The sequence below is a fragment of the Jaculus jaculus genome, chromosome 9, assembly GCF_020740685.1.
Source record: "Jaculus jaculus isolate mJacJac1 chromosome 9, mJacJac1.mat.Y.cur, whole genome shotgun sequence".
NCBI lineage: Eukaryota > Metazoa > Chordata > Mammalia > Rodentia > Dipodidae > Jaculus > Jaculus jaculus.
This window is the reverse complement of record NC_059110.1, coordinates 125,929,831-125,953,396: the sequence shown is the minus strand read 5'-3', so window position 1 is coordinate 125,953,396 and position 23,566 is coordinate 125,929,831. Positions and strand designations below refer to the sequence as shown.

Below are 23,566 nucleotides of genomic sequence, written 5' to 3'. Positions count from 1 at the left end.
CCCTGCTCCCCAAACCACCCTCCCAGCTGTAAATGTAAATGGCAGGAGAAGTCTTTGGCTTCTTAGGCAGGCGTAATTATTGAAGTCGATGAGCACGGACAACACAGCGCGTTCAGCACTCACATTAAGCTTTCAGGGTTTTTCCTCTTGAATGTTTAATGATCTGGGCCTCATGTTTGTAGAACTGAAAATGTGTCCCTTGCAAAGGGCACAAGACTGCAGGAAATAACCACATGGGTAACCCACTGTCAGCGTATGAACTGAAAGGAGGTTTTCATAAAGAGGCTCTCACTGGACCTCCGGATCCCCATTCACCCAGTCCTCAAACATGTCCTGGAGATCTGCTGTACAACGGGAGCTTGGCTAGCAGGGACAAGTGGACACTGAGACAGACCTGAGCAGTCACCTACTCAGCCTTCAGGCCGCACGTGCCCTCAGACACTACCAGCCAGGGTGAGGAGGACCAGGACGAGACAGTACACAGTGGCATCCTGGGGAAGAAGCTCACATGCCAAACCCTGACCACAAAGCCAGGCAGAGTCTGGCAAACACGAAGGGTCAGTGTGCCAGGCACCAAGGCAAACACTGGCAGAAGGAAGGATGGTCGATGTGATGGAGTAGAGAGGCTGGTGGGCAGGCTGAGGATGGGTAGGAGGGAGGGACAAGGCCGTGGAGGACAGTAAGGCCCGCAGCAGAGTGTTGGGAACACCAGCCAGCAGGGAATTGGTTTCCTTCTACGTTCTTGGAGAAAGTTAAACCAATGAAACATATTCTGGAGCTTATGGATAATGACCAGGAGCAGGGTTGGTGGTGCCCTGGAGAGATCACAGGCAGAGGCACAAGGAGAAAGGATCAGCTGCGGATGTGTCTACATCAGGGTCGGCAGACTTTTTCTGCACAGGAATAGAGTAATGTCCACTTCTCAGTCTGTATCAAAACTACCCTTGGCCCTCTGTAATCATAGTTTCTGAATTTGCAGATTCAATCAACCACTGATCAGAAATACTCACTGGGGTGTGGGGGTTGCATGCCTGTAATCCCAGCATGTACAAGGCTGAAGAAGATGGATCAAAAGTTTGAGTCCCAGATGGATGCTGTGATGCACACTTATAACCCCAACACTCGGGATGTGGAGGCCGGCAAGTAAGGAGTTCGAGGTTATCCAGGGGCAAAACAGTAAGTTCAAAGCTAGTCTGGGCTATGTAAGACCCTGTTTCAAAGAAACAGAAAAATAATTTAAAAAATTAAATAAAACTTTGAAAAAAAGCTGAGGACAGCCTCAGCTATATAGTCTGGAAATAAAAGGAAGAAATAAGAAAGGGAGGGAAAGAAGGATAGAGAAAGACAGGGAGGCAAAGAGAAGAAGGAAGGAAGGAAGGAGGGGGAGGGAGGGAGGGAGGGAGGGGAGGGGAGAGAGGAGAAGGGAAGGGAAGAAAGAAAAGAAGGAAGGAAGGGGAGGGAGAGGAAATCATGTGAGGAACAACATTCAGGAAAGTTCCAAAAGGCAAAACTTGAGCCGCGCACAGTGGCTCACACCTTTAATCCCAGTACTTGGGAGACAGAGGTAGGAGGATCACCGTGAGTTCAAGACCACCCTGAGACTACAGAGTGAATTCCAGGTCAGCCTGGGCCAGAGTGAGACCCTACCTCGAAAAACAAACAAACAAAAAAAGTTGAACTTACAACACAGCAAGCATTTCATTTGTGGCGGTGTGACTGTGCAATGTCGCCCATAGACGAATATGCTTTGAATATTTCGTCCACAGATGGTGGCAACTTGGGAAAGAAAGCTCTGGAGTCTCTGGGAGGTGGGGCCTTGCTGAAGGAGGTGAGTCCCTGGGGGAGATCTTGAGGTGTGTGAGTGCAGCCCTCCTGTGTCTTCACTAGCCGGCTCCCTCTTGCTGCTCCGCCCCGGCTGCTTTGACAAGATGTGATGCCCAGCTTCTGCTCTGCCGTGCCTCCCACCATGGTGACATTTCCCCTAAGACTGTCAGCTGAAATAAACCCTTTCCACCCATAAGCTGTTTGTAGTTGGGTGTTTTGTCCCAGCAACAGGAAGGTAACTGCAGCAACACCAAACCCACGCACGTGACGTGGCGTGTGGGCAGACCTGCTGTAGTCCCTGTCATTTCACAGACCCCGGGTCCTGAGCGCATTCAAGCCCCTTAGCTTGCTCACTGTGATACAGCTCGGCTGAGTCTGCACTGAACACATAGAGGTGTTCTCATCACTATTCTCAACACAATGCTGCAGAACAAGTATTGACATAGCATTTGCGCCATATTTGGTGTTATCAGCAATCTGGAGGTGATTTTAGGTGCACGGTAAACAGCAGGATGTGTGAAGCCCGGATGCAAACATAATACCGTCCTATCTCCAGTAGGGTTTGAGCATCTGCACATTTGGGTATTGTGAGGAGGAGGAGAGATTTCTAAAAACTGCCCCTCAAGGATGCTGAGTGAGTGCTCTCCACCCAGCCCCAGGGAGGCAGTCCTTGGCACTCGTGCAGGTAGGTGGGTTGCCCTGGCTACGGTGCACCAGCCCTCCCTGGAAAAGACCACAGTGATAACAGCGACTGCCGCCTGATGGGCACAATGAATTCAGCCATCGGGGCACTGGGCAGATGGAGAGCAGCACGACTCAGAGAGGCCGGGGATCTGACCGAGGCCTTGAAAGGAAGCCACCAGCAGTGCCCTCTGCCTTCCTCAGAAACCGCAAGTGTGTGCCCCACACTGGCTGTGCGGGTGCCTCACAGACTCGCAGCTGCTCATTTTGTCCTCGCCAGCCTGGATCTCCGCAGAGCCTGCTCCCCGACACGAAGGCAGCCAGCACTCTCCCAGGCCACCTCATCCTCCCAGTGACCTCAGTCCCCACAGAGGCAGACACTCAGGAGAGACAAAAGGCCTCACCTCCAGCGGCCCCTCTGCCAGGCCCCAGTAACCCATCAGATCTGTTCCTTTACAAATTAGTAGTATAATTACCTAACACTAGACCGTGGGGCAGCCATGTGTGGGCAACCTCAAGACCCACATTTCCTCACCAAGTTCCAGAGGCCCTGACTCTGGCCACTTCATGTGGCTCGATGGCTACACACTTCTTTTGACTCTGGTCTGGGCCACAAGCCTGAGCCAGTAAGCCTCCTGTCTCTGTGTCAAATCTCCCCTGGAGGGCTGGAGATGCAGAAAGAGGAGCATACATCTGCAGCTCACTGACCATGGCAGGATGCCCTGGCACACCCACTCTCCCCCTCTCTCTGCCTCTTTCTCTCTCAAAATATATATTATACATATATATTATATTAATATATATTATAGAATTATATAATTTTAGATATATATGTATGTGTATGCATATATATATATATATATATATATATATATATATATATACACACACACATATATATATATATGGGGGATTGAGGTAGGGTCTTGCACTAGCCCAAGCTGACCTGGAATTTACTATGGAGTCTCAAGGTTGCCTCAAGCTCATAGTGATCCTCCTACTTTATGTTTTAAATCTGCTCTTGATGTGGTGGGCTCACACCCTCCCTAAAGATCTCTGCATACCCCATAGCACCTTGAGCCCCTGGCTCACATTTCTCATTTCCTATAAGCCTCCCTACCCAGACATAACACATGAGTGGTCTACCAGCAAATGCTGGTGTTACATAAACTTTTTCTGAGGAAGTGAAGAAAAGTCTACACACTCCCAGAAAGAGCACCAACAAAAACATAATAATAAATAATTAAATAAATAAAAGCACAACTCCCCCCAAGTCTATCCTGATGAACCAATGAGTATAACAGGGTTACTTACAAGAGCATGGGCGAGGGGCTAGCTACGGGAGCAGGGACAACGTAAGAACGGCTCCACCACTGAAGAAAATGGCTCTCCCCCTCTCTCCCAGCAACCATGAACCAGCAAAAGTCACTGTGGTGCTCTGAAGTTAAAATGTCCCCATAGACTCCTGTGTTAGCGATTTAGTCCCCAGCCGGTGGCTCTACTAGTGCAGTTGTGAAACCTTTAGGAAGCGGAGTCTCACTGGAAGAAAGAGTCACTGAGGTTGGGCCTTGATGTTTTGTAGTCTAGGCCCGCCTGGAGTTCTCTTTCTCTAGCTACTTCGTCCCTGGTGATGTGATGGTAGGATGCCAACTTCCTGTTCCTGCCATGCTTTCCCCACCATGACAGACTCTACCCTCTGGAACTGTAGCCTGAACTAAGTCTTCCTCCCTTAAGCTGACTTTTGTACGGTATTTTGTCCCAGCAATGAGAATTTGACTAATACACGCAGGCTTCCTAAATTAATAACACACTTCTTCAAACCCATCTTCCCCTTCTAGACACTGATTTTTCACCCTGTTCTGGCATGGTTTTAAATCATAGACATAGGAGAACCAGAAGTCACCATGCAGGTTTGTTTTTTTTCTTGACAGAGAGAAATAGGGAGAGGAGAGAGAGAGAGAAAGAGAGAGAGAGAGAGAGAGAGAGAATGGGCATGCCAGGGCCTCCAGCCACTGCAAATGAACTCCAAATGTATGGGTCCTTAGGCTCTGCAAGCAAATGCCTTAACTGCTAAGCCATCCCTCCAGCCCTTGTTGGTTTTTTTTCTCCACGGATGCAACCATCCAGTCCTTCTCCTGCCTCTTCCTTCCCGTGTCTCTTCGGTGTCTTCCCATCACCTCAGGCAGGCCGGAGGAAACACCTTTGCATGGAACACAGCCTTCCTCTCCCAGTTAGGCCCCAGCTCTCTTTCCTTTAGCTCTTCTGAATCATCCTATTAGGTGGTGACGTCAGATTAATGGATGAAAACAAAGAGGGTTCATGTCGCGACCTAAGCAGAAACCCGGCCTTCCCTCCGATCTCAGGCACACAGAACAGCACCTTGCTTTGTAGCTGAGAATGTCCTAATGGGCCCTGTGCGCTTGCTAAGCTGTTCTCTCCCATAACTCATCCTCAACAGGAAGTCTCATGGAGGCACACTTCTATCAGGAAGCTTATGAGGTTACTGAGCATGAGAACCAGCTCCACTACCGAGACATGTTCACACTCAGGGAAGTTCACACCTTCTCCAGGTCAGTGATACCATCTGCATTGTGACTTGGTCATGGGTATGCTGCCTCTGGAAGGAAAAACTACAATAGATGTAACATTATGTCCAGCTGTTGGCATGTAAACTGCTGTGAAAAATCCATTAGTGGTTTTCAGAGTGAGGTCCACGGATTTCCTACCTGGGACTGACTCTTCTAGGACACTTGATAAAACATGCAGATCCATAATTCCACTCCAGTTCTCTTGAGGGAGACTTGAGGGGTGGGATTTTCAAAGCACATCATTCTGAGGCACACAAAAGCTTCAGAACACAACATCTCTGGAGGAGCACTTAATTGCATGGTGGCAAAGGGGTGATGTTCGGAATGTAAGCAGTCTCTTTGAAATTGAGAAGAGTCAAGGCAACGGGGGCTGGCAAGGTACTTCATAACCCTTGAACCAGAGCTAAATCTAGTCAACTTCCCCAGAGTGTCAGCTTTCGGCTGAATTTCCAAACCAGCCAATGTTCCAGCTATCATCCAATTATCCTGATTCCTGCCATCTGAGGCAACACTCCATTAAACATCAGGATCAAGAGACTCTGGCTCCCTACTCGAGTGCGTACTAATTACAGTCTTGAAAAGTGGATGGCTACAGTACAGCAAAGATTCTAGAAGCAGATCTCAATATTGCTGGGAGAGAGAGAGACAGAGACAGAGACAGATGAAAGAAAGAAAAAGGAAGGAAGGAAGGGGAAGAAAAGAAAAGGAGGGAGGGAGAGAGGGAATAAATCAAATTTAAAACTGGGTGTGATGTAGGAAACAACTGTTTGAGGGCCTGGACAGTAGACTGTGCGGGGCTATGACCCTGGCAAAGGGGAAATGTATATAGGCTGCTCTAAACTGCCCTGAGCGGGCTGCGCTGCATGGAGGCACATCCCGAACTGCTGGCATAAGCAAATCCCAGTCAACAGGAAGACTGGGATTCAAGACTGCTAACAAAGCAGGGCGTGGTGGCGCACGCCTTTCAGAGGTAGGAGGATGGCTGTGAATTCAAGGCCACCCCGACACTACATAGTGAATTCCAGGTCAGCCTGGGCTATAGCAATATCCTACCTCAAAAAAAAAAAAACAAACTGTTGAGATAGCTGGAAGCCATAGGGCTGAATGGTTCAGGGTTTACCTTGAAAACCAAAAGAAAAATCCAAAACTCTTTGAGACAACAAAACCCAATCTCTCAACAATATGGTAATGACAATCTGTAATGGACAATACAACTTACTAAACAAGCCAAGCCAAAGAAATCTGGTCTGGATGCAGCACTTACAAACAAAAAGGCCACGGGACTGCTCTCAGAGTTGATGGGGGTGAGGGGGCTCACCAGACTGCACAGCCACACTCAGGGAGTTAAAGAAAAAGACAGATCTCATGAATGCACAAATGAGATATCCAGCAGAGAGAGAGAGGGAGAAAGAGAGAGGAAGGGTTGGAGGGATGGAGGGAGGAAGAAAACTCTCCTTAAAAGGGAACAAAGGGAAATTCCACAACTAAAAGAATTGCTATCTACAAGGAAAACTGCAGCCGGGCATGGCATCACACGTCCAGTCTGCCCTTGGGAGTCTGCAGCAAGAGGATCGTGAGTTCAAGGCAGGCCTTGGGGATGCAGTGAGACTCTGAAATAAATAAATCAACAAAGAAACAAACAGAATCTTCAGATGGCCTTAATAATAGACTGAACCCTATAAACAAACAGGTTGGTACAACTGAAGACCAGTCAGTGGCTATGTTCAAATAAAAGCACAGAGGGGGAGAAAAGATGAAAAATGTAAGCAGAGTCCCAGAGGCTTAGGAACACTGCTATATGGCCTAACATGCAAATGTAGCTGGAGCCACAGAAAGAGAGGACCTGGGGCTGGAGAGACGGCTTGGTGGCGAAAGCGCTTGCCTGCAAAAGCCTAATGACCCAGACTCAATTCCTCAGTACCCACATAAAGCCAGATGCACAAAGTGGCACAAGCATCTGGAGTTCACCTGCAGCAGCAAGAGGCCCAGGCATGCCCATTCTCGCACCTCCCTTCCACAAATAAAAAAATCAAAAAAATTTTTTAAAAAGAGGCATGAGCCTCTGGTGTTTGCTTGCAGTAGCAAGAGGCCCTTATGCACGTGCACACACACACACACACAAATAAATAAATGAATGAACAAATAAGTAAATAAAACTTGGTGTCCAGTAAAGTCTGCTACTGAAAAGCACAGGTGAGGATAAATATCAAGACTTTTCAACTTTAAATTCTCCCTTAAAGACAACTGACTGTTTATAGCAAAACTGATAGCAAGTTGTTGAATTCAAGAAATAGCATGTGTGACAAAAATAATGCAATGGTGGTTCCCCTGCTACCCTCCAGGGACTGACTGCGACCTTCATGACCCACAGTGAATATCATGACCCCGATGAGGGCTCCTCTCAAAAAGAATGAAAACCACCCTATGATGGAGCTCCAACAAGGCCTGATGTCCCGGAGGTCCTCTGGGAGGTGATTAAGTTAGATGAAGTCATGCGTGTGGGATCCCCATAATGGGATTAATACCCTAATGAGGAAAGACCCCTGAAAGCTGCCCTCTCTTCCCCCCCCCCCCCACGTGCAGACACAATGGGAAGGCAGCCGTCTGCAAGCTTGGAAGACATTTCTTGCTGAGAACCAAGTCACCCCGCGCCTTGATCGTGTTGTTTAAGCTCCCCAGGATGGTATCTTGTTACAGTCACACAAGCCGACTATGAGAAAGGGCACACACATTTTGGTGGCATCTGCCTTTCTATCACCTGGACAGTGTCTCTAAAGTAAGATACATTTAGTCTGGAAAGACTGTCTGCTTCAGCTCCTGGACACCATCCTGCTACAGATGACAATGAAATCCTATGCTGCTCTTGGGGTACGCTGGCCACCCCGCTGTTCTGAAACCTGCCACAATCCCAAGCCAAAGGCGCTACCGCACATATGCCTGGATCCATTCCCTGGCCACACCCACGATGTCCCTGAGGACTCAGACATCCCAGAGCGTCTATCCGGGGCTGCTGCTGCAGCCGGTGCCCAGACATCTCTGGACACTGTGTGGACACTGTCATCCCATCCTCAAGGTCCTGCACCCTCTGCATCTGACAGGACACATGCCAGTCAGAAAAGTTATGTTTGTATATTCATATCCACATGTGTGTGTGTGTGTTGTGAACCACACGCTCACAAGGTTGTGTGTTTGAGCATTCCCATATGCGTGTGCGCCATCTTCCATGACCATCCATGGGAACACACACTTTAGACCCACTTTTTTTGGAGAGAAGGACAGAACAAGCTACTGCTGGAAAACTCATGGCCCAGGAATCTGGGGTGCATGACTGTCCCAGCTCCCACACCCAGTGTGGTGAGTTCTGAAGTCAGCACTTCCCTGAGGGTGGGCAGGTGAACCCCATGCCTCCAGCAATGACAGGCCTCGGCCATAGAGAATAGCTGTGAACACCCACCACCCAGGAGGCCCACGGGGCCAGGACCACCACAGAACAAATGATGTGCAACCCGTTCTCCCAGAGGTGAGGAGTCAGAATAGAAGTGAGGGCGAGCAAGAATAAACCTCTGTTACATGAATGACAATAATCCCTGACCATCCTGGGGATCAAACCAAGGGCTGTGTGAGTGATAAACAAGTGCTCTACCACTGGGCCACACCCGAAGCCCCAAAGATCAGTGAATTTAAAAAGATCACTCCAGCTACCACCACAGACAAGTGCATGGTCCACGGAAACCTTACTGCATGTTGCACTCTGGCAGATCTACAGCCATCAAGGAAGCTTGTCACAGGCATAGATGCAGGGCTGGCCCATTGGCAACCTCCCCTGGGACACTCCATCCAGTTTCTTTCAGGTGTGCAAACAGAGAAGACTGTAGAGCTCTCTCAACCCACCCAGGGCCTGGGAGAGACCTGAGCTTCAACTTTGCTACCGGCACAGCCTTGGATCTGCATGCGAACCTTTCCCAGCTTTCAGAGTGAGCAGTAAGTTCAGTTTCACGGTCAGAGCTGGCCTGGGCCGGGGGGGGGGGGGAGGGGGGATGCAAAGGCATCTGGCAGAAAGAGTGTGAGGGTGGCTATGCGGGGGAGGTTGCTGCGGAGATCAATGGAGAGCCAGAGCGTAGCCATCCTAGCTCTGTCCTTGCTGCTTCTCTCACCGAACAAGGGGCGAATGCACCAAACAACAAAAATGTCACACACTGAGCTGGGGAGATGGATCAGTGAGGAAAGGTGCTTGTTTACAAAGCCTGGCAGCCCAGGTTCAATTCCCCAGTGCCCATATAAAGCCAGATGCACAATGTGGCACATGGTCTATAGTTCATTTGTAGTGACAAGAGACCCTGGCATGTCCATATTCTCTCTCTCTCTCTCTCTCTCTCTCTCAAATAAATAAAGAAAAATTTTTAAAAGAATGGCATACGCACTCAATCCCCAGTCCTTCAGCAAGAAAGGAAGAAACAAAAAATAACCCACTGGCAATTATACCTGCTGACAACCACTGACATTCTGTTTAATGATCTAACTGATTTACGCAGTAAATTCGGAACACCTCTCTCTGACTCACACTGAGGCTCACGGCAGGGTCCTCCTGTTTGTCAGCCACGTATTTGGAGTAAGGAGGCTCCCAAGTGTACTGGCTATGACTGGAAAGACAGTGCGTCCTGGAGACAAAGAGACAAGAATGCCATCTTCTCCATCCAGCCCTAAGGTTTAGGCCTGAGAAAGGAACCATAGGCATAGAGCTCTGCTGAGAACCTTCAAGGTGAGGTTCCAGAGACTCCTGCCTCTCAAATCCCCAGAGCTCCATGGAAGGAGCAATCAATGCTTCCTTTAGTCTAGTGGTGGTAACCAGACTCCCTCCTCCACAATTTGGTCAAACCACATCTCCATACCCAAACATTACTGTCCGTTTCTTTCCTGACACCAGCCCATTTCTCCCAGCCTCCCAGGACTTTGATTGCCTGGCCCAATCAGCATGGCAACAGGTGGGCAACACCAGCGTGACCAGCGAAGTTCTACAAAGTGCTGTGGCGCTTGCCACCTGGCTGGGGACAAGCTGTGAGCCAGCCAGACCGCTCAGCTCCTGTGAATGTCCCATCAGCTCAGATGCAGACTTTCTGCTTTTGCCTAGACCTCCCCATCAGCTTTCTTTGTCATCCCTACCATCCAATGGCTCCAATTTCGTGGTTTCACTTGGAAATTTTTCAGAAACATGGTGCTTAATTCAAATGATGGCAAGAAAAGACAGGCATCCAATCATGAGCATGCAACATAACATACAAAAAGATGGAAAATGAATTTAAGTTCTAGAAGGTTCTAAACATGCTCTGTTCTCATTTAAGAACTCCTGCTAGCAAGAATCATTTGATGCTTGAGGAGTGGCCCCCCCACCCCTCAGCAAGTGAGTCTGTACTGAAATAGCAGACTCTCTCTCTCTCTCTCTCTCTCTCTCTCTCTCTCTCTCTCTCTCTCTCTGCGTGTGTGTGTGTGTGTGTTTATGCCAGTCCCACTGAGAGTCCTCTGGGAATAAACATCACTGGTATGACGGAAGCATATTTCTGTCAAAAGCTGAGGGCTGGGGATGTAGCTCAGATGGTACAGGGCTTGCCTTACAGACACAAGAACCTGATTTCAATCTCTAGAATCCACATTAAAAAGGGGGGAGGGCTGGGGAGATGGCTTAGTGGTTAAGGTGCTTGCCTGTGAAGCCTAAAGACCCATGTTCGGCTCCCCAGATCCCACATAAGCCGGACGCACAGGGTGGCACATGTGCATGGTTGTACATGCACACAAGGTGGCACACACATCTGGAGTTCAACTGTGGTGGCTGGAGACCCTGGTGTGCTCCCTTTCTCTTTCTCTCTCTCTCTCATTAAAAATGCCAGTCTGTTGGGCTTGCCTCCAAAAAGAAAAGAAAGGCAGGTTTAGTGCTGAGTGCTTGACATCCCAGCTCTTGTGAGGGGCAGACAACGGGACATGCTGGCAGCCCATCTAGCCTACTTGGGAAGTTTCCAAGTTCCAGTCCAGGGGGTGACACCTGAAAGGAATGACACTCAAGGCTGTCCTCTGGCTTCTCCACACACATGCGCACACAGACGCACTCTTACACGCAAGAGCACACGGCCAAAGTGGACGGCAGATATCCTCAAAATGCCATGGTCCTCTGCCTTCTGGTCCTGCCACGAGCAAGAGCCGGGATTATGCACAAAAGGGCCATCGACACTGTCGCCCGAGGAAACAAAGCATGTGAAAAAGAAGCAACTGAGCCCGTGGCATGTGTTCCCACCACTCTCACGTAGCCCTCAAAATGCACCCACGGGGCAGTCAAGCTGCTGCCTTTTTGGTGCGAATGTTGGTCTTTGTGGCACTGGCTGAACGCAGGGCCTCCGGCTTCCAGGAGGGTGCTCCCCCACTGAGGAGCGCCCTGGGCCACATCGCTCTCTAAGAAGCAGCCAGCACACTTCACTAGGAAGTTTTCTCAACCTCCTTCTTGCCTCTTTGCATATCAAAAGGACCCTAAGCTATAGCTGACCACTCTCCAAAAAGCCACAGGAGGGTTATGAGGCTCTGATGGCAAGATAAGTTGCCTCCACCAAGGCTGTCACTTGTACCTGTGCCCGGCAGGACAGGAATGCCAGCTCCCTCCAAGCATCGCCTTGTGAAGAGCCAGTAGCTCAAACGTGCCAAGGGTCCCTGGTGCCATGAAGCACCCCGTCTGCCTCACAAAGGCTCTGCTGTCCTTGCCAGTGGAGCTCCGGGAACACGAAGCCCCTCCCGACTGCCCACATGCCCTCTCCACGCACAAGTGAAGTTAATCAGCACTGTGGATGGATGAGCATGCCCGGCTCCCCCCGCCCCCAGGCACACCCACGCAGCCCACCAGCAGGTGACAGGGGAACTGCTGTCCACCGCTGGCTCTCATGTTCGGAACACACAGTGCCCACCATGTGGTCTCTGATGACATCAGCTCCCTCCACTCTAGTTGTCTCTCTAGCCTCATTTTGTGTCAAAAAAAAAAAATTTTTTTTGCAAAGCTGTTGGGTTGCATTAAATCACGCTCCCCAGCAACAACAATTATATATTGAAGTCCCACCCTCGGTATCGCAGAAGGTGATTTTATTTGATGATGGGGCGTTAAAGAGATGAATGAGGTAAAATGGTACCCGCTAGGTGGGTCTCAGGCCAGTCCAGCTGGTGCCCTTCCAAGAGGAAAGTTGGACAGCCAGAGACACAAGGGTGGTGTTTGCAGAGGAAAACTGTGTGCACAGTTGCAGGGAGCAGCTTCCAGCAAGAAGAGCTTATCTGGGCTCCCCAATTCCGGAGGGTGGAGTGCATGCTGGCAGAGGGCGTGGCAGTGGGAGCAGGCAGCACCCGCAGTCAGGAAGCAGAGGGTGGTGGGTGCTGGCGCTCAGCTTGCTTTCTCCCTTTCCTGCAGTGTTGGGCCGCAGTCCACAGAATGGTGCTGCCCACAGTTAGGGTGACTGCTACCCCCAGTTAACCTGCTTGGGACATTTCCTGACACACACGCCCAGAGCTTCGTCTACTAGGTGGTTCTAGATGCTGTCAAGTTGGCACCCAGTATCAACCATCACATCATGTAAGACACAGGGAAAAGGTGCCCATCTGCCGACCAGGGAGAGGGACCTCAGGACGTACCAGCCTTGCCAACACTGAACATTTGCACTTCCAGCTTCCAAGGAAGAATGTCTATTGTTTCTGCCTGCTATGACAGCCCAGCAGACTAATACCGATGTGCATAGAGTTAAGCAAGGGTGTGCGTTGCAAAACTTAACCTTCCTTGGCCTGGAACTACAAAACCCACTCCATGTGCCAGCCTCTTCAGATGCCACCCCGTGTCCCCACCAGGAAGAACCAGCCACTGCTACTGAGGCTCCATCCAGCTCAGCCAAATGTCAGTGATGGATGAGGCCAGGGCACACCTTACAGGTGAAGCAAAGGTGGGGTTCTCAAACTTCAACAGAGTGTCAGAAAGAGCATGGTCCTAGATCCCAAGTCGGATGCAAGAGACCACCTTTCACCTCCACAGTCAGCTCTGGTGCACATGCCTGACAGAATCAAGTGCACCCCAGGTTCTTAGGTGGAGCATTGCAAGTCTCCTCTTTGCTTTCAGTAAGCTGTGCTTGCAGCTCATTCCCATTCTCCCTCTCTCTCTCTCTCTCTCTTCTCTCTTCTCCTCTCCTCTCCTCTCCTCTCCTCTCCTCTCCCCTTCCTCTCATTTGTGAAAGAGCATATAGAATGCTAATGGCAGAGAAAAATCCTGAGGGAAACACATGTGACCACCCGTCTGGGGGAGAAAACTGGCCTCTTCTAACATCTGTCACACAGACACTCATCCTATGTGGTCCCTGGAAGCAGCCAAACACCGATGCGGCCAGCGCCAGGTGCTTGCTAAACGTGTATGCACATTGTGTTGGGACAAGTTTTCGAAAGAGCCATCTTCTTCGTCACCACAATCAGAACTGGAAGACACATAACAAGACTGGGGACAGTGACAAGTGGAGGAGGGAGCTGACCTCCCCTGCCACTCAGAGCCTGTCCAGGAAGGACAGTGAGCCAAGACCTCTGACAAGACAGCCCTAGACAGCCACAGGACCCACCTCCTCCCTTCCCACTGCAGCCTCTTGGGCAGCGACCCCAAGATGTCAAACACCAAAGGAGGGAAGAAGGGTGTGGGAGCGCACGGCTCCTCGGGAGAAGGGTGCCAAGATGGGAAGCAAGCCAGAAAAAAAAAAAGCAGGCAGCACCAACAGACAGTGTATTGCCATTTGTTTTCCAGAAAACGCAAAACAAGATTCCCTTCCTAGACATACGGCGCAAACCGCCGGGGAGACACTGGGCCGGCGGCGCTAACATGCGGGGTGGATGTTAGAATGACCACGCGTAGAAGCCGTTCGTCATTGCTAAGAGACACCAAAGCGAAGGCAGGATCTGGGATACGGTGCCGGGGTCAAAGGTGCTTGCTTGCAAGCCTGGCGGCCTGAGTTCCATTCCCTAGCGTCCATGTCCCATCAGACACTAAGCGCGCATCTCAAACCCCAATGGGCCCGCCTGTGACAATGGGAGGCCAGGCGAGGAGAATCTGGACGTGCACAGGCAGCTAGACTGACGCACGCGCAGCGGCAGACACAGCACAGGAAACGCACAAGGTTGTCCTCAGACTCCACAAGCACGCCATGACATACACACACACACACACACACACACACACACACCACTCCACACGTACACACACATGCACACACATGTGGACCACACACATACTCACCAGACACACCCCCTCACATAAACACCACACACACACACACACACAATTTTAAAAAGAGAATGAACAGAACAATTCCAAATAGGCATGAATGTGTGCACACAACTACAAGACAAGAGAGCTCACTGGAGACAGGGCCGCGCTGCCATAAAGTTGACTCCAGCCTGCTTGGCAATATATGCAAATGGAACGCGTTCTTGTGTCTGTATAGTTAAAAGACACAACAGCTGGTTTACTTTAGGGGGAAAAAAATAATGGAATAGCATGACTGAAACGATACCCATGCACTGGGGGTGTGGCTCAGTAGTGAAAGGTGCTTGCTTGCAAAGCCTGATGGCCGAAGTTCAATTCCCCAGTACCCACATAAAGCCAGATGCACAGGGTGGCACTTACATTTGGAGGCTATTTACAGTGCCAAAAGGCCCTGGAATACCTATTATCTCCCTCCCTTCCCCCCCCCCCTTTCTCTTTCACTCTCTCCTCATAATTTTTTGTTGTTTTGTTTTGTTTTTGAAGGAAGGGTTTCACTCTAATCCAGGCTGACTTGGAATTCACTATGTGGTCTCAGGGTGGCCTCGAACTCATGGTTACCCTCCTACCTCTGTCTCCCAGGTGCTGGGATTAAAGGCGTGTGCCACCACACCTGGAAAATAAAATATATTTTTAAAGATATCCACTAAGGGCTAGAGAGATTTCTTAGTGGTTAAGGCACTTGCCTGAAAAGGCTAAGGACCCATGTTTGACTCTCCAGATCCCACATAAATAAGCCAGATGCATAAAGGTGAGGCAAGCACAAGGTTACACATGCCCATTAGGTGGCACAAATGTCTGGTGTTTGATTTCAGTGGCTGAGGCTCTGATGTGCCAATTCTCTATCTCTCTCATAAAAAGATATCTGCTAAACTACTGACAGCAGTTGACAGGGTGGTCTTGGGAGAATGTGAGAAGGGAATTTCACACAAAGTTTTTAGGAACTGGGGAGGTGAAGTGATTGCTGCCCAAGCATGAGGACCTTATTTGGGTCCCTGATGCCCACTTGAGGGCAGGCACGGCAGCACAGGAAAGTGCTGGGGAGGCAGAGGTGGGCAGGGTTTGCTGGCCAGCTTGTCTAGATGAATGGGCGAGCTCTAGGTTTAGCAAGAGACCCTGTTCCCAAGAATAAGGTGGAGAGCAACTGAGGAGGCCACTGACAGGCCTTTGGCCTCCTTACACGTGGACACGTGCACTCACACACACATGTACACTGATACATATGAACAGGCATACACACACATGCACATCACACACACAAACAGGCAACAAAAAATGACATTTTTACAGTGAGATTTCTGTGTTGTTTTGGCTAAAATGAAGGAAAAGATGTCTTGGAGACACATACACACACACCCTGCTCCCCAATGGTGGTCTTTGACCCCCCCCAATAAAAAACTGTGCTTTAAGTTGAAGAAAATGATGCCCTCAGACCACCTTCTTGCAACTTCACACCCATGTGAAACTGCAAAGATCAGAAAATGTCCATATCTGGGCTGGGGAGAAGGCTCAGTGGTTAAGGTACTTGCCTGCAAAGCCTAAGGACCTGGATATGATTCCCCAGGACGCAAGTAAAGCCAGATGCACAAGGTGGTGCATGCATCTAGAGTTTGTTGGCAGTGGCTAGAAGCCCTGGCACACACACACACTCTCTCTCTCTCTCTCTCTCTCTCTCTCTCTCTCTCTCTTTCTCTCTCAAAATAAATAAATAAAGCATTACAAAATTAAAAATGCCCATATCCCCTAACAGCTATTTGATCTCCATTCTCTACCTCCCTAGGGCCATCCTAAAGGGACTTTCTGGCGAGGGCCAGCTCAACCAGCACTTCCCATCCCACCAGCCCTTCTGCCCAGGCCTAGGCGGCTGACACTCTTGTGTCTCCTCCTCTTTGATTAAGACACCACTTGACAAAGTCTCTACAAATCTCAGTCAGTGCCCTTTCCCATGAAGAGGTACTGCACAGCCATCTCTCCCTTGTTCCCAGATAACTAAATAGAAACAAAACTCAGTTCGGGGAGCAAAGTGATGCACTCAAAATTAACAAAGCCAGCATGGCCTCAACCTCACGGGCTGTGACGAATGCCGCCCTGTTGGTGAGCAAGATGTCGCTTTGCGCCAACAGGGAGACAAATCTGAAAAGCTGAATGAAGAGAAATGTGGCGGGGTGGCCACAGTCAGTTAGTCACCATTTCCTTCCCACCCCAGAATCCAGCTGCCCTTCGACTCCAGGATGGGTGGCTCTCATTGTCCCCAGGCAGTGGGATCTGCACTTGTCACGGACAAGGGTTCCAGCTAAAGCCTTGCCGCAGATCCCTACGACCTCTGCTTCTGCCTGTGCATTTCCCTCAGATGAAATGACACAAGGAAACTGACTTTCTTTCACCCTATCAAACTCCAAGTGTTGCCCCAAAGAAGAGAAAAAGTCCTGGGATTTTCCACAGGTGCCTCCCTTCACCCCTGGCCCATCCCAGAGGAGAAAGAGCCCCAGTCAGTGCCGCAACCAAGAGCTCTCCATCTCCCTTCACCCCGGCTCCAGGGCCGTCTGCTGCCCCCTTGGGCCTCATGACGAATGGGACACTGAAGCAATCTCAAGCCAAATTTACCCCCAGAACTTTCCACAGCCTCAAAACCAGCTGTTTCATCAATTCCAAGGGTGGCAAACATACTGAAAATATTTCTCACACCCTGGTATGTCCCCTGTGAGTGCCTGATCCAAGCTCGATAACCACAGGACTTGAGCTCCAAGCCCACGAACTCACACTCCACGGAGCACCTGCCAAGGGCCCAGGCTGCCACCCTTGTCAGCAAATGGACAGAGTCGTCACGGGAGAGAGACTTGGGCCCGCCTCGGGGTGAAGGGCAGTGCACCATGTTCCAACACAAGCGACACCTCCCTCGACATTTGTATTCAGGGACCCGAGCAAGTGGAAGCAAGAGGCTGGTCTATTCATGAGGCCTTCTGAGACAATGGGCTTCTCACATTAACAGCAAGAATCCATTTCTTTTCAAATGCCCTGGAACAGATGTTTGCCAATTTCTCTGCCAGCTAGTGAGGTCTAGCCTCTAATGGCTATGAGGCCTGTTTCTGAGCCCTTACTCTCCCACCTCGCCCCACACAGCCTCTGCTCTGTAACCATCCCTAGCTTTTTTTTTTTTTTATATCCAAGTCTCACCCCGGGAGAGGTTCCATATTCAAAGCAGATATTAGAACAAACATGAACCAAAGGTTAATGAGGAGAGCATGCTGCACAAACTGGCCAGGAACTATTTACACTGCTCAGAGAACGCCCCTCTGCTCAGACAGCTGGTCAAACACACCTGACCCCAAGCCTGACCCCAAGCCTGACCCCACTGCCATTCCCATCCCTCAGTCATAAGGACAGCAAGAAAGCTGGATAGGACTCAGCCAGGGGGCTTGCAGAACCCACTGGGCCATATTTCCATCTGCGGTCTCAGAGGTCGGGACACTGGCTACAGGATTTTCCTTGGCTGAGCAGGACATCCTCCCGTAGGAAGTTCACACACAGCGAGATGGGCTTAAGAGCAGAACGTGGCACCTGCCCATGATGGCGACCAGCACACAATTACATCTGACAGCAAGGAAGCCAAATGCCCACAGGGGCAGAAACAGACACTATCATTCACGCTTTCAGTGGAAAGAAAATAAATGGCAGATGGTGTTTCCTCAGGACAGTCACAGACGTCCATCCAACCACCACATCCAACTGCCAGGTCCAGAGGACATCCTTCTGTCCCGTGAGCAATCATTGTCTCTCATCGGCCCCGGGGCCCAGGAATTGAAGTCCCGGGAAGTTCTCATTCTGTTTCACTGGCTGGAAACATGATGAGAGAGAAGGCAAGGGCCAGACACGGTGGCACGTGCCTGAAATGCCAGCATTCGAGAGATGAAAGGAGGGTGTTGAGTTCAAGGCCAACCTGGGCTATACAGTGAGATCCTGTCTGAACAAACAAGGGAGGGAGAAGAAGAAGAGAGGAGGAGAGGGAGAAGGGAGGGGGGAGTTAAGGGGAGAAGAGAGAGAGGAAGGAAAGACGGAGAAGGAAAACTTCAGCCGGTGCCATGGCGTACATGTTGCTTGCCTCCTATCTCACCATGACCCAGTAGGAGCAATGGCCCTGGACCTCAGTCCCCCCCCCATGTGACTCTTCTTTTGCCCCTCCCCGTTCCAGGTGAGCCAGGAATCCCGACCCTGACTTGGGCCTACTTCTGCCCGGCTCCAGGACTCACTGGGGTACAAGAGGTGGCATGCGGGTAGATAGCTGCCTCACCCTGCCCCCAGGTGACAGCAGGCATTCTGTTGACAGAGGCGGGCTAGTGGCTTGCAGCTGCCCATTGCTCAGCAATCCCTCCCTTGGGGCTCCAGTTCACACGAGGTTTCCCCATGAGCAAGAGAGACCCCTTCCCCAACCTAAACCACAAGCCTGACTTCTACAGAGGAAATCTGGAAGCTCTAGGTCACCCTCCCCCGTGTCGGTACTTTTACTCTGGACTTTCACAGCGAAGTCACCCTCCATCTGTGGTGAGCAGACTTGCAGCCCAGGGGCACACGACCCGCCGATGGCAGCTCCCCACACATCCATCTTTCCCCCACCCTCCCATCAGCCTGTGTGGATGGGACATGCTAACAAAGGTCTTCTGCTATAGTTGAGGGTGACGCCACCTCCCTAATGACATCATCAGCTCGCCAGGATGACGATCGCGGCCAATGCCTTCCCCCAGCTTCAGTGCCACGACGTGGGCACACCTTATATTTTGCATAAGATCTGACATTCAGAATCTGGACTTAGCGAGATATACCAGACGGGGGTTAGTCACGTGGCCGAGCGAGCGCTTGTCTTCCTGGGAGGAGACACCATTCGCCCTGCCCGAGGACTGGCTGGTTGCTCGGACTATGCCAGTCAGCGGAAGCATGAAAGGATCCATCAAGGTGGAAAAGAGGTGAATCGACTGCTCAGGGCTGATGTTGCTGACAACATAGCACAGAGGCAATTGGTACTCACCAGGTGTGGCATCAGGAGGTCAGCCAGGTGGACGAAAGCAGCTCCGAGGGTGAAGCCCACGGCCACTGGGAAGAACGCAAAGACACCAAAGGCTCCGGACGACGTGGCCATCTCGACTGCTGGAGCCAGCAGAGACCAATAGGAAGCGGCTAACATGACCTGCGAAGTCACAGCAGCGGCAAACCATTAATGCAGCCATGAGGCCGCCTTCTGACCCGCGGTCTCCACTGCTCTCTGTGGCCCAAAATAAACCCTAGATTCCATGTGTGTTGAGGCCTTAATCCAGGGTGGCAGGTCCTATCCCAACTAAAATGTCACCTCCACAAACAGTGTTCCTCCTGGAACTCCTATTGGAAGAACCCAAGTCAGGGCAGGATAAAGTTGACCTCAGAGGCTGGAGTCCAGACTGCAATCAGATAACCTTGGACTCAGTGGTTCTTAACCAGGGGGTGATTTTTCAGTCTACTGGTCCAATGACAATGGTGAGACACTTTCCGTTGCCACACTAGCATGAGGCTAGAAGATTGCTTGTAGAATCTTGTGATAAACAGCCTATAATACACATCACAGCTAAGGACAACAAAGAATTATCTGGAGAGATGGCTCAGCAGTTAAGGCACTTCACTGTGAAGCCTAAGGACCCAGGCTCGATTGCCCAGCACCCACATAAACCAGATGCACATGGTGGTGCATTCATCTGGAGTTTGTTTGCACTCATTCTCTCATCTCTCTCTCTCTCTCTCCCCCACTCTCTCTCTCTTAAATAAATAGATAGAAATAAAGAATTATCTGGCCCCACATGCCCATAATAATAATATTCAGAAATCCTATTCTAATTGAAAACCTCCAAGACAAATTGCTCATTGTTTTCATAAGCCCCCAGTGTATGATAGTACAACTCTAATTACTATGGAGTACTTCCTTACATTGTACTGAAATCTATCTCCCTTCCAGGCTTACTTATTAGCTCTTTTCTTGCTCTCTGGAGCATAAAAAAAAGAAAGAAAGAAAGAAAGAAAGAAAGAAAGAAAGAAAGAAAAGAAAAGAAAAGAAAAGAAAAGAAAAGAAAAGAAAAGAAAGAAAAGAAAAGAAAAGAAAAGAAAAGAAAAGAAAAGAAAAGAAAAGAAAAGAAAAGAAAAGAAAAGAAAAGAAAAGAAAAGAAAAAGATGGACCTTCCTACTGCGTTGCGTGGGTAGGCTTGGGAATGTTAGAAGACACCAGTAAGTCAATGTCAGGCTGGTCTCATTAATTTCCTCGTGTCTAGAAAGGAAGAGAGGTGTTGATATTTATAGATCACATGCTACCATACTATTTCCAGGGAGCAGGGTTTACCTTTGGCGTCATGCCTTGTCAACACAGCCCCATGGGACATACTGGTTCCTATGCCGTTTGTATATCATGAAATCGAATCAGGAATATTAATGTAACTCGCTCCTTTCTACATAAGCAGTAAGTATTGACTGATCCAAGGGCCAGACAGGGCAACAGTCAACTCAGCGTGTGAAGGGGGAAATGAGACAAGTCACGAATGTCAGCCAGGTCTATTTGACAAAAGGTTCTCCAGCGCCGACCGCATCCGACGATCACCCACAGCTGTTTAGTCTTACACACGCTGTGACATCTTCGTGGCTAGAGAACACCCACCACCTGTCGTAACTACGGGACAGTCATCATCGACACATAAAATGTTGAATGGATTTCTAAAAATTACTTAATTATGCCTTGCCTTTAAAAAATACATCTGCATCACCCATCTTCAAAATAACACTCTGAGTGACAGAGCCAGGCATTAGCAGCACAGCAATAAAGATCAAATCCGTGCAGAAATGCACAAATGCCCTCCTGCCAGCCACCATTCACACACAGCCCTTGCTAGAGACCCAGTTCTCCCAGAAATAGTCTTCATCTGCCTCTGGAACTTCCAGAAAGAATGAAAGTGAGTCATCTCAACCAGATGGATGCAAAAGCTGACCGGTTCAACTTCAAGCTGACCAAAAAAACAAACCCAAGGGATACTCCTCTTTCTCCATCTCTTTTCTAGAACTCACCTCACTTGCTTTAGAATCCAACATCAGAGCATGGTGGCACACACTTTTAATCCCAGCACTCGGGAGGCAGAGGTAGGAGGATCACTATGAGTTCAAGATCACCCAGAGACTACATAGTGAATTCCATGACAGCCTGGGCTACAGTGAGACCCTACCTTGAATAAAAAATTTTAAAAAAGAATCCAACATTATCCTTGAGGGGTTCCCCCATCAAAGAGGACATCCACAGGGGTACAGAGATTAAGAAAAGAAAAGAAAAAGATGTCCTTGTTCCTCTTTGTAAACTTGACCCGTCTGGTAGCTCATCTCCGTGCCTGTTTCAGAACGTCCCGTAAAGCCGCACCTTCAACAACCCTAAAACCCTAAGACCCAGGGACAGCACTCACCTAGTCCTCCAAACCCTCCCCATACCCTGTCCTGGCATAAGGAGATGCAACAACCTTGTCACTATCACTTGAACTACTTCCCCAGCCTTTGAACACCTCCTTTTCAACACCAAGTTGAACATCTTCTATCATCACTCCCATCTCTCTTCCTCTCTGGGTACCAATCTTGTTTTTTGTCCCATGTGTAAGACACACACCTAGGTCTCACGTACACATCATTCGAAAGGGAACACAGAATGTACTCTCAGGAAAGGACAAGCTGGAGTCTGGGGTGGTCACAGCACAAGAATATCCCAAATGTGACAATCGGTGCTGTTCATCTTCCCAGTCAAATCTGTGTCCCAGTTGAATTTCCTTTGGGTATTGTCTTTGCAAGCCTCCCTGAACCCCACATACTATGAGAATTGGCCAAAGAACAATCTATATGTGATGTTGGGTGCCTGTGAAAAATGACTGACAGAAGGGCTCCAAGAAAAGTTGTTTAATTTAAAGGGCATGGGTGAGAGACAAGATGGCCATGAGGAATACCCAAACTTGTATTCCCTTTTCCATCAAAAGGAACTTTGCGGCTGAGATTAAAGACAGTGGATGGGGGTGGAGATGATTCTGGATATGTGAGTGCAGCCAATATCATGCTCAGAGGTCTTTAGAAGGGAGTGAGATGAGTTGCAGTGGGAAGAGAGACATGATATCAGACCAATAGCTTGATGACATTGACATGAAATATCCAGAACAGGAAACAGGTGGGTTGCCAGGAGATGGTGGACAGGGGAAGGGGGGACCTCTGCTTAATACTTAAGATGGAAACATTTGTAAGAGGAAGGTGTGATGGTTGCCCGACCTTGTGACTCCTCTGAATGTCAGGGAATTGTAGACTTTTCTAATAAAAATCTAGCCACAGCTTATGAAAAGAGTTAAGGTTGGCTTAACTGTCTGTGAGGACCCCTCAGAGGTCTGCTGTCCTCTGCAGATGTCCCCCCACATCAAACCTCCATCCACTGCCAACGTCAAGACCCATCTCTGCCATCCTTTCCAGCAAGCGTCCTCTGCCCTTGGCTAGACTCCATGTTTGCAACGGGGCACTTTAGGATTCAAGATTATATCTGGGTTTTGGATCTCAGCTCTGCCATTTATTCCTTGGGTCATCCCAGCAGACAGCCTGAGTTCTCTGCTGCTCAGCTGAGCCCACTAGAAACGATACCATTCAACAGCGTTGCTGCAAGAATCACATGAGGAAGTGCAGCCACCACGCCAGACAGGAAACAGGTGCTGAGTCTATGTTCCCCTGGATTCCCCATCACCGCCACACTAAGACTACCTTCAACCCACTCCTCCTTCCCTACCCACACGGCTGCGCCCTGCCAGGGCCTCCCAGCTCCCTGTATTTGTTCTCAGCATCCAAACTCTTGTACGTGCCAGGATGTGGACTGTGCTTTGTGAAAACGTTTGTTTGTTTGTTTGTTTGTTTATTAGAGAGAGTATGGGCATATCACGGCCTTTTGTCACTGCAAACAAACTCCACATTCATGCACCACTTTGTGCATCTGGCTTTACATGGGTACTAGGGAAATGAATGCAGGCCAGCAGGCTTTGTAAGCAAGCATCTTTAACTTCTAAGCCATCTCCTCAGCCCTGTGCTTTTTAAAATTATTTATTTATTTGCATGTGCATGCACATGTGTGTGTGTACATGCCAGGGTCTTTTGCTGC

General features: G+C 49.6%; 1 protein-coding gene across 2 annotated transcripts in view; it reads right to left on the bottom strand.

The window, feature by feature from the left end:
- Nucleotides 1-23,566, bottom strand: part of Slc39a11 (solute carrier family 39 member 11) — a 408,615-nt gene that overhangs the window by 331,569 nt on the left and 53,480 nt on the right. For both annotated transcript variants that reach the window (XM_045159412.1, XM_004655147.2), the window contains exon 4: nt 19,424-19,582. In XM_045159412.1, coding sequence (XP_045015347.1) covers nt 19,424-19,582 — 159 coding nt within the window. The remainder of the gene's footprint in view (nt 1-19,423; nt 19,583-23,566) is intronic.